The sequence below is a fragment of the Dromiciops gliroides genome, chromosome 5 (genome assembly GCF_019393635.1).
Source record: "Dromiciops gliroides isolate mDroGli1 chromosome 5, mDroGli1.pri, whole genome shotgun sequence".
NCBI lineage: Eukaryota > Metazoa > Chordata > Mammalia > Microbiotheria > Microbiotheriidae > Dromiciops > Dromiciops gliroides.
The window spans coordinates 2,051,222-2,063,456 of record NC_057865.1 but is presented as its reverse complement, the minus strand read 5'-3'; the positions used below and the strand labels follow the sequence as shown (position 1 = coordinate 2,063,456).

At 52.8% G+C, this 12,235-nt stretch overlaps 1 protein-coding gene across 1 annotated transcript in view; it reads left to right on the top strand.

The window, feature by feature from the left end:
- Positions 1-12,235, top strand: part of ICA1 (islet cell autoantigen 1) — a 47,051-nt gene that overhangs the window by 29,043 nt on the left and 5,773 nt on the right. Inside the window, exons 7-12 of the mRNA XM_043966500.1 lie at positions 6,291-6,416; positions 6,819-6,917; positions 9,316-9,410; positions 9,703-9,752; positions 11,835-11,897; positions 11,986-12,027. Coding sequence (XP_043822435.1) covers positions 6,291-6,416; positions 6,819-6,917; positions 9,316-9,410; positions 9,703-9,752; positions 11,835-11,897; positions 11,986-12,027 — 475 coding nt within the window. The remainder of the gene's footprint in view (positions 1-6,290; positions 6,417-6,818; positions 6,918-9,315; positions 9,411-9,702; positions 9,753-11,834; positions 11,898-11,985; positions 12,028-12,235) is intronic.

Here is a 12,235-nt window from a genome sequence, read left to right as displayed (position 1 = left end):
ACCCAAAAGCTGATGGCCCCAAGGAGCCAGTGCAGCTAAGACCATGACATGAGCTGGGCATGGCTGACTAGAGACAGGCAGCTTGTGGTTTGTTCATGGAGCAGATCTGATTGGAGGAAGGCACTGATGCTGGGAACTGACTGGAGAAAGTAGCATGCTATGCAGTGTGGAAGGCTGGCTGGGGAAGGGCTGCTTGTTCTCCAGCACCTTCTGTATCCTGAGAGAGGAAACCGTGACATCTTAGAAGACTGTGAGTGAGTACAGTTGTCCCTTCTTTTTCTATAGGTTCATAGTCTTAAAGCTTGAAGGGATTGTAGATACCATTCAGTCCAATCTCTCATCGTACAGATGAGCAAAGAGTGGCCCAGAGCTAAAGCAACTTTCTCAAGGTCTCAGAGAGAGTAGTGACAAGATTTGAACCGAAATCCTCTGATTTAAAAGTCTATACTCGGGGCGACTGGGTGGCGCAGTGGATAAAGCACCGGCCCTGGATTCAGGAGTACCTGAGTTCAAATACGGCCTCAGACACTTGACACTTACTAGCTGTGTGACCCTGGGCAAGTCACTTAACCCCCATTGCTCCACAAAAAAAAAAAAAGTCTATACTCTTTCCATTGAACCCCAGTGCCTTTGGTGTTTATGTGAAAGGGGAAGGAAGGGAATAAGCATTTAAATTTAAATAATATCATGTTTAAATAAGTGCTATATGTTAGCTACTATTATTATTAAATAGTACCTACTATGTTCCAAGCACCCCGCTAAGTGCTTTACAAATGTTATCTCATTTGAGCCTCACAACAAATCCTGTGAGGTCAGTGCTGTTACCTCCATTTTATAGTTGAGGAGACTGAGACAAACAGAGGTTAAGTGACTCACCCGAGGTCACACAATTAGTGAGTGTCTGAGGCCAGATCTGAACTCAGGTCTCCCTGATTCCAGGCTCATGCTCTTTTACTGCACCACCAGCTGCCTCAGTGCCCTTGGCAGAGCCAGGCATCAGCCATCAATCACATCTCATCCTGGAGAAGTGAACAAGGATGACCCTCAATCCTTCTGGGCTGCCCCTGAGGGCATCACATCTGAGGGGGGCTCGCGCCTTTAATGCCCAGTAGGGTCCGTACCTGGGGTTGACCGTTCAAGGACTGCTTCTGCAGGGCATGGATGAGACAAGATCGTTCCAAAAAGAGGCCGGGAGCTTGGTGGCAGACGGCCTCCATGCTTGCACTGAAACACACACTTCTTCACAACAGTCCTAAAACTTATCCGGCAGCCTTAGCCTTGAGAGTCAACGGCATTGCTTGAGGTCTGAGAATGTGCTCCGATGTCTCCCTCCGAGGAGTCCTCCATCAATGCCGCAGAGACAAACCTGTCTCTCCCACACCTGCCAGGCTCTACCCAGCCAGCAGAACACAGGCTGGGGAAGATCTGACCTAGCGAGACTGACTTTCAGGACAGCCCTGGCACCGGACAGGGTCAGGTACCCGAGAGTCCGACTGAACAGGCACAGAAAGGCTTGTCGTCATCTATGCCAGAGCATCTGGGCAGGAGGCCTAATGGAGAAGATTCACACTGAATACACATTACATGTCGGGAGCCCTGCTGGTGCCCCCAGGTCATCATCTGGACCTGTGGCAGCTGCCCTGGTGACCCGGGGCTCCCCTTGTATGGCGGCTCGCCAGGATGATGCGGGTCTTCTGCGTCAGGAAGCTTGTTTTTCCAGGAGCCTTCCTCAGCAGCCAGCAGCTGTCATGCGACTTGTCACCTTCTGCATGTTGGGCAGGAGCATCTCACACAGATTTTACCAATAACAGACCACAGAAGTCTGTAGTGAATAACTCAGACTTTGGCTTGATTATCACTTAAAGATACACATACATGGCAAGGTTCTCAAGGATACTACTGAGTTTGGATCAAGCCAGAAGTCTGCAACTAGAGAAACCATGGGATATGTGGGACGTGGGGTCTGAAAGCCCTGGGTTCAAATCCTGTCGATATTTACCAGCCATATGACTCCAAGCAAGTCACACCACCACTCAGAGCCTCCATTTTCTGCATCTGCCAAATGGGCACAGGCATGGCACCTGCCTCACAGGGCCGTCATTTGAACCGAATGGACTAAAAGAGCCCATGTAAGTCACAGCTTTGGCCTCTTGGAAGAGGGATGGTCACTTCTCCCACAAGACTTAAGTGCTTAAATGCACAGCCTCCCTTCCCTCCCACACAGGGCTTCCAGGAGCATCCCAGAGCGGAGGTTCCTGCATCCCATTATTTGGGCCTTCCACCAAACACTCATCTAATCCGATCCAATCCAATGGAATAAATATTTGGCACCACCTACTATGTGCCAGGCATTGTGCTAAATGCTAGAGTGCAATCAACACGAAGACAGTCTCTGCCCTCAAGAAGCTTCCACTCACACACACCAAGGGAAGCTGGAAAGGGGGAGAAGAGACATCGACGGGTGCCCAGCACAAAGGCATCTTGTTCTGCCCAAGCGGGACAGCAGGTGCAAAGTGGAGTCAGTCCAGGAGGGTGTGGGAGGAATGTTTTTGGGGCTCTGCCCTCCAACCCTCCCACCAGAATGGAAAGAGGCTGAGGAGGTGGATTAGTCAAGGCTTGAGTCCCAGCCCAGGGTGGGATGAGAGATGATGAGCTTAGCGTGGGAGGGGCTGAGAGTAGGTGGGGGCAGCAGGTGCTGGGTGGAGTCCTAGCCCAGGTAACTTGCAACCTCGCAGACTGGGAGCAGAAACTTGGACTGGATGAGGGCATTTGGGTGCCCTTATTGGAGGGAAAGCTTAGCCTAAAGCTGCCAGGGCTCAGAGTAGCTTCCCTCTTTAATGTCAAATGCAAACAGATGCTGGCCATTAAATGCATGCAGGAAAACCCTGAATGCGTGATGGCTAGAAAAGGGTACAGACACATCAGCAAATCATATCAAAGTAACCTCATTAGGCTTCCTCGGTTAGTGCAGTGTGGTCTCTGTCTCCCAGACCAAGTCTGATGGCCTTTGATGGCTCTGAGGCCATTGACCCTCCTAAGACAAATACATCAGGAAGCTGGGGGGGGCAGCCCGCAAGCCCCTGCCCTGACTGGAGCCAGTGGCTGACTCTGCTGGGGCTTCTGGAGTAAACAGTGCTAAAGATCTGCTTAGCGGCGCCACAGGGGATTCTGTGTGGGGAGCCTCGGCCGGCTGGGCTTTGCCAGCTCTGCAGTAATTCTCCTGAATCAGGTGAGTCCAGCGCCCTCAACATTCTTATGGAGAGGAGCTCAAAGCCCTTCACCTCTGGCCAGTCTCCAGGTTATTGATGTCATCCCTAAGCTGTGGTGCCCGAAATGAACGCAGTCCTTCAGACAAGCTAGGATGAGGACCAAGGACAGCGACGTTCGCCTCATCTTTTGTCAGACCCAGCCAAGCTTTTCCTCCCTTGGCCCCACAAATCCTCACAGGGACTCATCCCGTTCTTCCAAGATCCTCCACATTTCATCACAGGGATCAGTTTCTCCTTGTAGGTGAGGTACAGAACCATACATAGAAATTCCCCTCAATGATTTCTCCACCTTTTGAAGGGAAACGTTACTCTGCTCTTGGCAGGGAGGAGGCTCCAGTGGGTGTCTGGATAATTGAAAACCACCCCGCTCCAGCCCAGGCTCGTAGGTTGTTCCCCAAGCTCCTTGGCACATTTCTTTTTTCTGCCCATATGGTCTTTTGTGTTCTCTAGCGATAATATTGCCTTATTTCTGATTCTGTTGACCTTCACCCAAATGTTCTCCACCCTGCTGACGTACCCTGTTTCCAAAATTTTCTTCACACAGATTCTCACTACACATGGCTACACCATATCCTTCCTACTTTTTATCCATTCTGTTCCTTTTGAATGAGAGTGACCTATCCTGAGATATTTTCCAGGCATGAGCCTCATCCCACCCCCATGCCTCAGTGACCCCTAGGTAGTCAAAATGTGCCTCCATATTTTAGGGTTTCTAGACAACTTTCGTTTGTTACACATACTTTGTACATTTGTGAGTGGGCTGTGAGGTCATCAACTGGATCTTATCTCCTGTGAACTTGCATTCTTCCTACATCATAATTCTCCAGCATGTCAAGTTTTAGTGGGAGGTTTTCCTTGCTATTGACCATGCTGAAAGCATTTGCTACGCCTGTCTCCCTAGTACCCAACATTGCCTTGTATACAGTAGGTCTATAATCATTGTTAATTGGCTTGGATTCAGTGAAAGGTTTGCATATATTAAAACAAATAGGTTTATGTGTCTTGCTTCCTATGTCAGGTCACATGAAGGGGAGCATTAACCTGGGTAATAGTAGAAGTAAGTTACTAGGGGCAGCTAGGTGGTGCGATGGATAAAGCACCAGCCTTGGGTTCAGGAGGACCTGAGTTCAAATCGGACCTCAGACACTTGACACTTACTAGCTGTGTGACCCTGGGCAAGTCGCTTAACCCCAACTGCCTCACCAAAAAAACAAAAAAAAGTAAGTTACTAACATTCGCTTCTCTTCAAAGTCCTAGTACAAGTTGGCAAACTGGATGTTGACAGTAGCTGATGTGGCATCATCTCCTTCATGGTGAGCTCCTTGCACTGGGGAGACACAAGTCAAGAGGTGCTCTGCCCTCAGCCTTGTGAATAGTTCTAATTAGCTCATTAAGGAACGTCAAGAAGAAGAGGAGAAGTAGCAAATTCTTTCCAAAAGTTAAAGACTTAAAGGCAACACTGTTGGTTGAACAAATGCCCTGACTTGGGGCAGGGAGGATGGCTGACATACTCTAAATGGATCCACCTGGTGGACTTGATGGCTACTGACTGTCTGTCTGTCTGCATGTGGCAGTCTGCATTGCTCAGCCTGCCTCAGGCTTGGCATCAGAAGGAGTCGGGGCTTCATTTAGGAGTTCAGGGAGTCGGCGCCTGAAGAATAAGCAGGAGCAGCTGGAAGAAAAAATGCTTGTCTTTCAAAGATGAGAATGATGACCTGAGCTGGTCCTGATGCTGTCCCGGAGCATCTGCTTGGCTAGTGGTGGATGTGGATCGTCCCCTCTATCTTCCTGGCCATGATCCCCAAACCTCTGGCTCCTTCCCTGTTCCATGGAATGATACCTGTTGGTCTCAGAGGCTCTGTGATGGAAGCCAGGCCTTGGGGTCCTTCATTCCTTTCTAAGATTGAGTATTGTTCCTCTGTGGAACTGGAAGGACAAGTTTCCTTTGGATGGCCCTGCTGGGGAGAAGGGCATGTTCTTGAACAGTCTCTTTTATGGGAAGTTGTGAGACAGCAAAGGCTCCATTTAATCTCCCACAAATTCAGCAGAGGCCTTGTGGGAAAATCCCAGATCCCTGTCATGTCAGAGATTAAAGCCCCAGACGTAGGGATGGGGACTGAAGCAGCAGGCACCATCCTCTTCCCTGTCCTTTCCCTTCTCTGGATCTCTCTGGGACGCAGACCTGGCAGCGCTGGCCTGAAGGGCTCGCTCAGTTTGATAGCCCTTTGGGCACAGTTACAGATCGCTCTAGCCTTCATTAATGGAAGAGATGTCACAAAGAAGAGCATCTCTCCTGATTCTTCTTGACCTCAGAACCAGGAGCAAAGCGGGGGGGGGGGGAGCTACAATGAGACTGATTTAACCTGGATTCAGGAAGAATTTTCTCCCAGTGAGGGTTGTCTCAGAGTGGCCGGGGCTGCTTCAGGAAGGGGTGGCCTCCTCCACACTAGAAGTCACCATGGCTCAGGTGGCATGAAAACTCGTCCAGTGCATCGGAGCAGAAGTAAATCTTGTTCAGGCACGGGCTGGAGGTGAGGGGACACGTTCTGTGTTACACCGTGGCTGACTCAAACCAGGGAGCCACGGCTCTGTCCATTATGCCAGGCCATGTCCCCGATATGTGTATGTGAACCGCTGGGGAAACCAGTGACAGAACTGGGATTCATTAGAACTGTGGGCCACTCTCAGTCGTCTGCACGGTGATCCTGGCCAGGTTTTCCTCTCAAGGTGCTTCTTCCTCCCGCTCAGCTCCAGGATGTGGCAGGGGGTGCTTAGGGTCAGCAGAACAATTTTGATATTAGCCTGAGTGAGGCAGAGTTGGGAAGGTCAATCAAGTCTTCCAGGAAACCTGAGTCCAGACTAGATTTTCACCCCCTGAAGAGACTTGCTGGCAGTCAGAGGAGGCCATCTAGTGCCCAGGCAGTTTCCCTTAAGTGTGACAAGGTGGGGATGTAGTAAATCCAGCCTTTCCATCCGCTCTGGCTGAGGGCAGGTGAAGAATGGCTCATGTTAACCTTCCAGGTCCAAGCCCAAGTGCGCCATGCAAAGCTCAACTTCGACCAACTCAAGAATGACGTGTGTCAAAAAGTGGATCTCCTTGGAGCGAGCAGATGTAACCTCCTGTCCCATGTGCTCACAACGTATCAGGTACCTCCCTAGTGTGGTGACATTCTGCCGGGCCACTGCTGCTATGATTGGAGGGAAATGACAGGACATGGGGACAGGTTAGCCAGGAGAGGAGAGGACTCCGCGATGGGGTTGGAGTTGGGGTGTGAGGGAGGTAGGGAAGGGACACAATGGCTGTGCTCCAATATCTGAAGGCCCATTCTATGGAAGAGGGGCGCCAGATTGAGGTCTGCTGTCCCGACCTGCCGCAAGAGTCACCCCAAATAGACTGGGCTGCTTGGGAGGGGGGCTTCAAAGGAATTGGGGCAGATGAGTCTGTGATTCTGAGCCCCCAGCAAACACCAAAGTTGGCACTAGGGGTGGAAGTCAGAGTGCCCTGGGCAATGACCACTCCATGGTCAGAAGGCTTCTCTCTCTTTACAGACCACTTTGCTTCATTTCTGGGAGAAAACCTCACACACCATGGCAGCCATTCATGAGAGTTTCAAAGGTTACCAGCCCTATGAGTTCACCATGTTGAAGGTGAGAAAGCCCCTAAGGTGGCCCCCAGGGAAGCTTTCTCTCCCATTCTGGCTACAAACCTCCAGGCCCATTAAGAGCACACAAATCTGTCCCTTTTTGTTGGTGCTAACATCTCCGTGGCCCTAATTCGAGAACCCCCGGGCATTGTGACGGAGACTGAGGGCCGTGTGTTCCTTGGGCATCCAGGCGGGTGCCCCTGCTTCTGATCTTCTGAACTGTTATCCATGTTGGGCACACTTGCCGCTCCCATCCTAACATTCTCATAGCATCACAGAGAGAGGTGCCCTCATTTTGAGGACCTGGCCTCTCAGACAGCTTAATGTCTTGTCCAGGGTCTCAGAGAGGGATTCGAACCCAGGCAGTCTGGATTCTCAAGCCTGACTTCAGCATGGGGGATTTCTAAGTACCCCTGACCCAGACTCATGAACTGAGAAGAAATGCTTCCTTCTGGCCTTTTCCTGTTACTGATCAGTTAAACCAGTGACCCTTTGTGTTGGGCCTGGCCAGTGGGAGGGGAATGCAAGTGTGGACTGAGCCCCTGCTTGGGTTAGAGGTCAGGGTTCAGAAGGTCAGAAGTGGAAGGGGTTTGTAGGACACTTCATCGGGCCAGGGTGTGCAGGCCAAAGTGGGGGGAGGAGGCCAGAGGGGTGGGGCCACCCTAAAAAGCCCCAGAAAACAGAGGCCATTTTCCAGAACTGGTGAGGAGCTTGTTCTTGTCACATCAGTCAGAAGGAAGCGTTGGGATTTTCTTCAGGACGCTTTGTCCTCGTGCACCTGCAGGATGTTAAACTTGGGCATTTACCGAGCTTTCTTCAATGGCATAGCCTCTGGGAAAGGCGCCCTGGGGAGCGGGTGCTGCTGCCACCACAGACCATTCGCACCTGTTTGCGGGCGGCAGCTCTGGAGAGGGGGCCTGCCACTGCCCCTCTCCTGGTTCCATCCCTGCTGCCCACAGACGCACCCTCAGAGGATCCTTCCGTGTCCACCGGCAATGACCCGAAATCATCCCAAAGCTGCTCCCTCTGTCTCTCTCTGTCTCTCTCTCCCTCCTTCCTTCCCTCTCTCTTTCCCTCTCTCCCTCTCCCTCTCTCTCACTCCCATCTTTTCTCAGCCCTCATTCCTCCCGACCCTCTGACCCAACTGACCATCTCTGGTTCTTCTCCCTCCCTGCCAGGCCCTTCTCAATCTGCTTTGCTCCCACCGTGCCCCACTCCCTTTGCCCTTCCCCCAAGTCTATGTCCGTCTTGGAGCCTCCTCTCTTTTACACACTCTTATGACCTCATCAGCTCCCATGGGATCAATTACCTCCATGCACATGATTTCCAAATCTGTATCGAGCCCTGGTCTCTCCTGGGCCCTGATCCCACATCACCAACGGCCAATTAGAATTTGCCAGTGGGATGCCCCTCTTTGTTCAAGCTCATCTTTTGAAAAGGAAGTGCATTCTCTTTCCCTCAGAACCCGCCCCTTCCTAACGGTCTTGTGTCTGTCACCACCACATTTCCAGCCTCCGGGTCTGTGCCCCACAGTCCTCCTCAGCTCCTCCTGTTCCCAACCCCATGTCAGCCTTGTCCACACTTCCCATCCCCATCCCCCTCCTCTGGCCTCCTCTCTCGCTAACACAATCTCTCCGAGTGAGTTTTCCGAGGGCAGGATCTGTGGGCTTCTGCCTCTGTGTTCCTGAGCCCAGGACAAGAGAAGGTGTTTATTAAGCGCTTTTGGCTGAAGGTGTCCTGGTCCTGGGTTCAGGTCCTTTGAGCAAGTGAAAAACCAAACCAAGTGTTGTCTTAGACCAATAACCCTCTCGTTCAGTCGGTGAGGCAGCTGCAGTTTACCTTAGGTACCCTTGGAAATGGAAGAGGAAACTGGGGGCAGCTAGGTGGCGCAGTGGATAAAGCACCAGCCCTGAATTCAGGAGTCCCTGAGTTCAAATCCGGCCTCAGACACTTGACACTTACTAGCTGTGTAACCCTGGGCAAGTCACTTAACCCCCATTGCCCCGCAAAAAAAAAAAAAGAGAGAGAGACTGGCAGTGAGCTGGGGGCATGGCTGTCAAAAGCTACCTTACCGAGCCTCCCCTCCACCCTCAGACAATGGGACTCAGGTGTCATTATTCGGGTTTGACACCTGGATGAGGGCCAGCGACCTCTTATTGCGGCAGGGGGGGAGAGCCACAGAACCCCTTGCCTCAGAAGGGCTTGTGACCTCGGGGCAGTGGGACCCCAGAACAGTGGGGGCTCCCCAGGGCAGAGCTGGTCTTCTGCCAAGCTCCCCTCTCAGCCTTTCAATCCCTTCCCCACCAGCCTCAGTCTTTCCTCCTGGTTGGCCTGGCCGGGGTGTCTGGTTTGACCGCCTGTCCTTTGTTTCCCCTTTTCCCCATGTCTGGATCCTGACCCAGAGCTTACAGGATCCTGTGAACAAGTTAATAGAAAATGCTGAGAAGGAACACGCCCAGAAGCAGAAGCCAGGGAGTGCGCCCCAGCAGCCAGAGCCGTAAGTGGGGACCCAGCTCCATTGCGGAACTCCCTGGCCTCAGGGGGCTTCCATTCTGTTGGGGTGGGGGTGCCAGGCGTGGACACTGGAGAGGCAGGCGAGGGCGTCTCCTTTTCTCTCCCCCTTGGTTGTAACAAACGACGAGGAAGCCAGTGGCTGGGAGCGATTTCTCCACATTCCCATGAACGCGGTCAGCCTGCAACTAGGTTAGTTCTGGGCACACAGCAGGCGCTTCAGGGATGCTCCAGGTGTGCCCAGCTGACTGAGCATCTTCTTTTCTGTTCGACTGAAGGTTGATATCACTGGACGTGGAGAACCCTGACGAGAAATCCTCTTACCTAAGTAAGCTTTGCGCGTCCTTCGACTTCCTTATCAGCACTATTGCCTCAGCGGCCTGTTGGGGGTTGGGGAAAGGGAATCCTGGGAATCCTGGGGGGCTTATGAGAGGGAGTCATCCCAGACATCTGCCCTGCCCTGCTCTGGAGGCTGGAGATCAATTGTGCTCTAAGGGAGTCTCGGTGGGGAACCACTTCCTTGGGCCTGTGAGCCTGGGATTCCTTGTCTGTCTGGGAGCACCCGAGGGGCTGGTTTGAAGTGAGGGCCCACTTGTAGCTTAGATTGAATGGCTTGAGTTTTTGGAGGGCGGAGGGAGGAAGAGAATTTGAACACAAAGTTTTAAAAAAAATTCTGATGTCAAAATGTATATTTATGCGTAATGTGGGAAAATAAAACTTAATGGGAGAAAGACTGACCAAATTAAAAAAAGAAGATCTGAAGTGAGGTCCTTCCAGGAGCACGTCATCCCTCTTCTCTTCGCTCTTCATTCTCCCTCTGCGTCCTTCCCTCCTTCCTTTTGCCTCCCCGTCCAGGGGAAGCAGCCTGGCCCCATGGAGGGGCGAAGTTGGACCTGGAGTCAGAGGGTGGGAGTCAAAACCTGGTTCTGCTGCTCGATTGTGTGACCTTCAGTTACCCAGGCTATAAAACATGCGGCCTGCAATCGGTGCCCTCAGAGCTGCTTTCTGGCTCCAGACTGTGGATCCTGGGCATGGGCAGTCAATGCCGAGAGCCGCTGAGGGCTCCCTGCTCCCAGAGGACACGGGGCAGGGAGGGAGGACCTACGGGCCTGGGCGTCTGAGAGACCTCAACAGTGGTGCTTCTGGGAAAGTGGCTCCTCTGCTGGGCTGTCACCACCTCTGTGCGCCTGGGGCTGGTCACCTATGTGAGAGGGCACCAGAGGGCCTGGCCCAAACAGGAGAGGCTTCCAGGGGCAGCAGCCGAGGGAGGAGCCCACAGAGCAATGCACAGTGTGGCCGGGCCGACCCCAGGAGGGCCTTGGCGCCTGCAGCCATTCGCTTCCCCTGCTTGATTCTCATCCGCATGCCTGCTACCTAGGTGCTCTCTTAGGCAACCTTGGTGCATGGGGAGGGGGGATGCCCCAGAGACAGAACTTGCCAAACCTGCCCTGAGTGACCGGGAACTGAGAACCAGGTGTTTGCAAGGAGGTGCTCACATACATGCACGTTCATGGACAGACACAGATGTACACACATGCTCACACACATTCAGACACATGCCTGCATCATGCAAGACACACGATTGTATGGTGTTCGCATTGTGTGTGCATGTGTGCACATGCTTGGACGCCGTGCATACATGTGCAGACACAATACTAAGACACATGTGCACATGCACACACAATGGTCAGTGTGACACGCTTAAACAGACGTTCGTTCACACACCCAGACACACACGTCTATATGCACATGCTCAGGCACTTGCCCGTGTGTTTGGACAGCACAGGTTTGCATGCATGAACACAGATGCACCCATACCACTCATTCTCCAGAGGAGGGAAGGGGAGAAGGGCAGATGCCTCCAGGGCGGAGTCTTTGGAATGAGGGGGAGCCTGAGGCTCCCCATCTAGAAGGTGCTGCTGCCACATTAGCTTGAACCGCGCGGTCAGGATGTCACCAGTCAAGCTTAGAGGGGAAGGGATGGTCCGGGTCCAGGCCCCAGGACGGCAGAGGTCCCTGGTGCCTAGTACAGGAACGTGTGTGCCCCTGTTGTGTCTGGTGTCTGACGGCCGTCTTTCCTCGGCCTCCCTTCAGAGTGAAAGCCTAGGGACTTCTTCCCAGCAGGTCCTCTCCCTGAGGGAGGGCAGACTAGGCCCCCAACAAGGCCTCCCCCGAGTCTAGCCGCGAGCTGCGTTCTCAGAGGTTGGGGTGGTATTCCTGTGTCACCCGTGAGCATACAGGACGGATGCGTATTAAGTGTCCACAGACGCGGGCACTTGGGATGGGAGGGGCCATCCCTGCTGGAAGTGCTGGCCTCACCTAAGCACCCCAGGGAAGCCAGGCGGCCCCAGGATGCTGGGGGATGGGACCGAGCCTGTCTCAGTAACAGCCAACTCTGTTCTGCTTTCAGCTGAGGACGGAAGGAAGGCCTTCTCCACCTTAGAAGGGGAGTGTGACCGCGTCCCATGCTCAGGTAATCACGGTCAGGAACCTGCAGAGCTTCAGCTGGTGACATGGACAGCCAAGCTGACCTGGGCTTTCTACTTATTTCCTCTCTAAAGGGGCCATTGATGAGCTGGTAGACCTGAAGCTGTCCGGGATAGGTAAGAGCGAGAAACTCCCTGGGGTTTTAAAGATTCCGAGGTTTGAAACATCAAATCCACGGACAATTGGTATCATGTCGCCCTCACCTTTTAAAGCAAGTGACTTCCTCAATGCCTGTGACCTGTCTTGTTGAAGGTCCAAGGGGAGGGCCCCTGATGCCCTCCCTCCTCTGAAATCCTGTGGGCCGTAAGCCTGCCCATGGAGCTT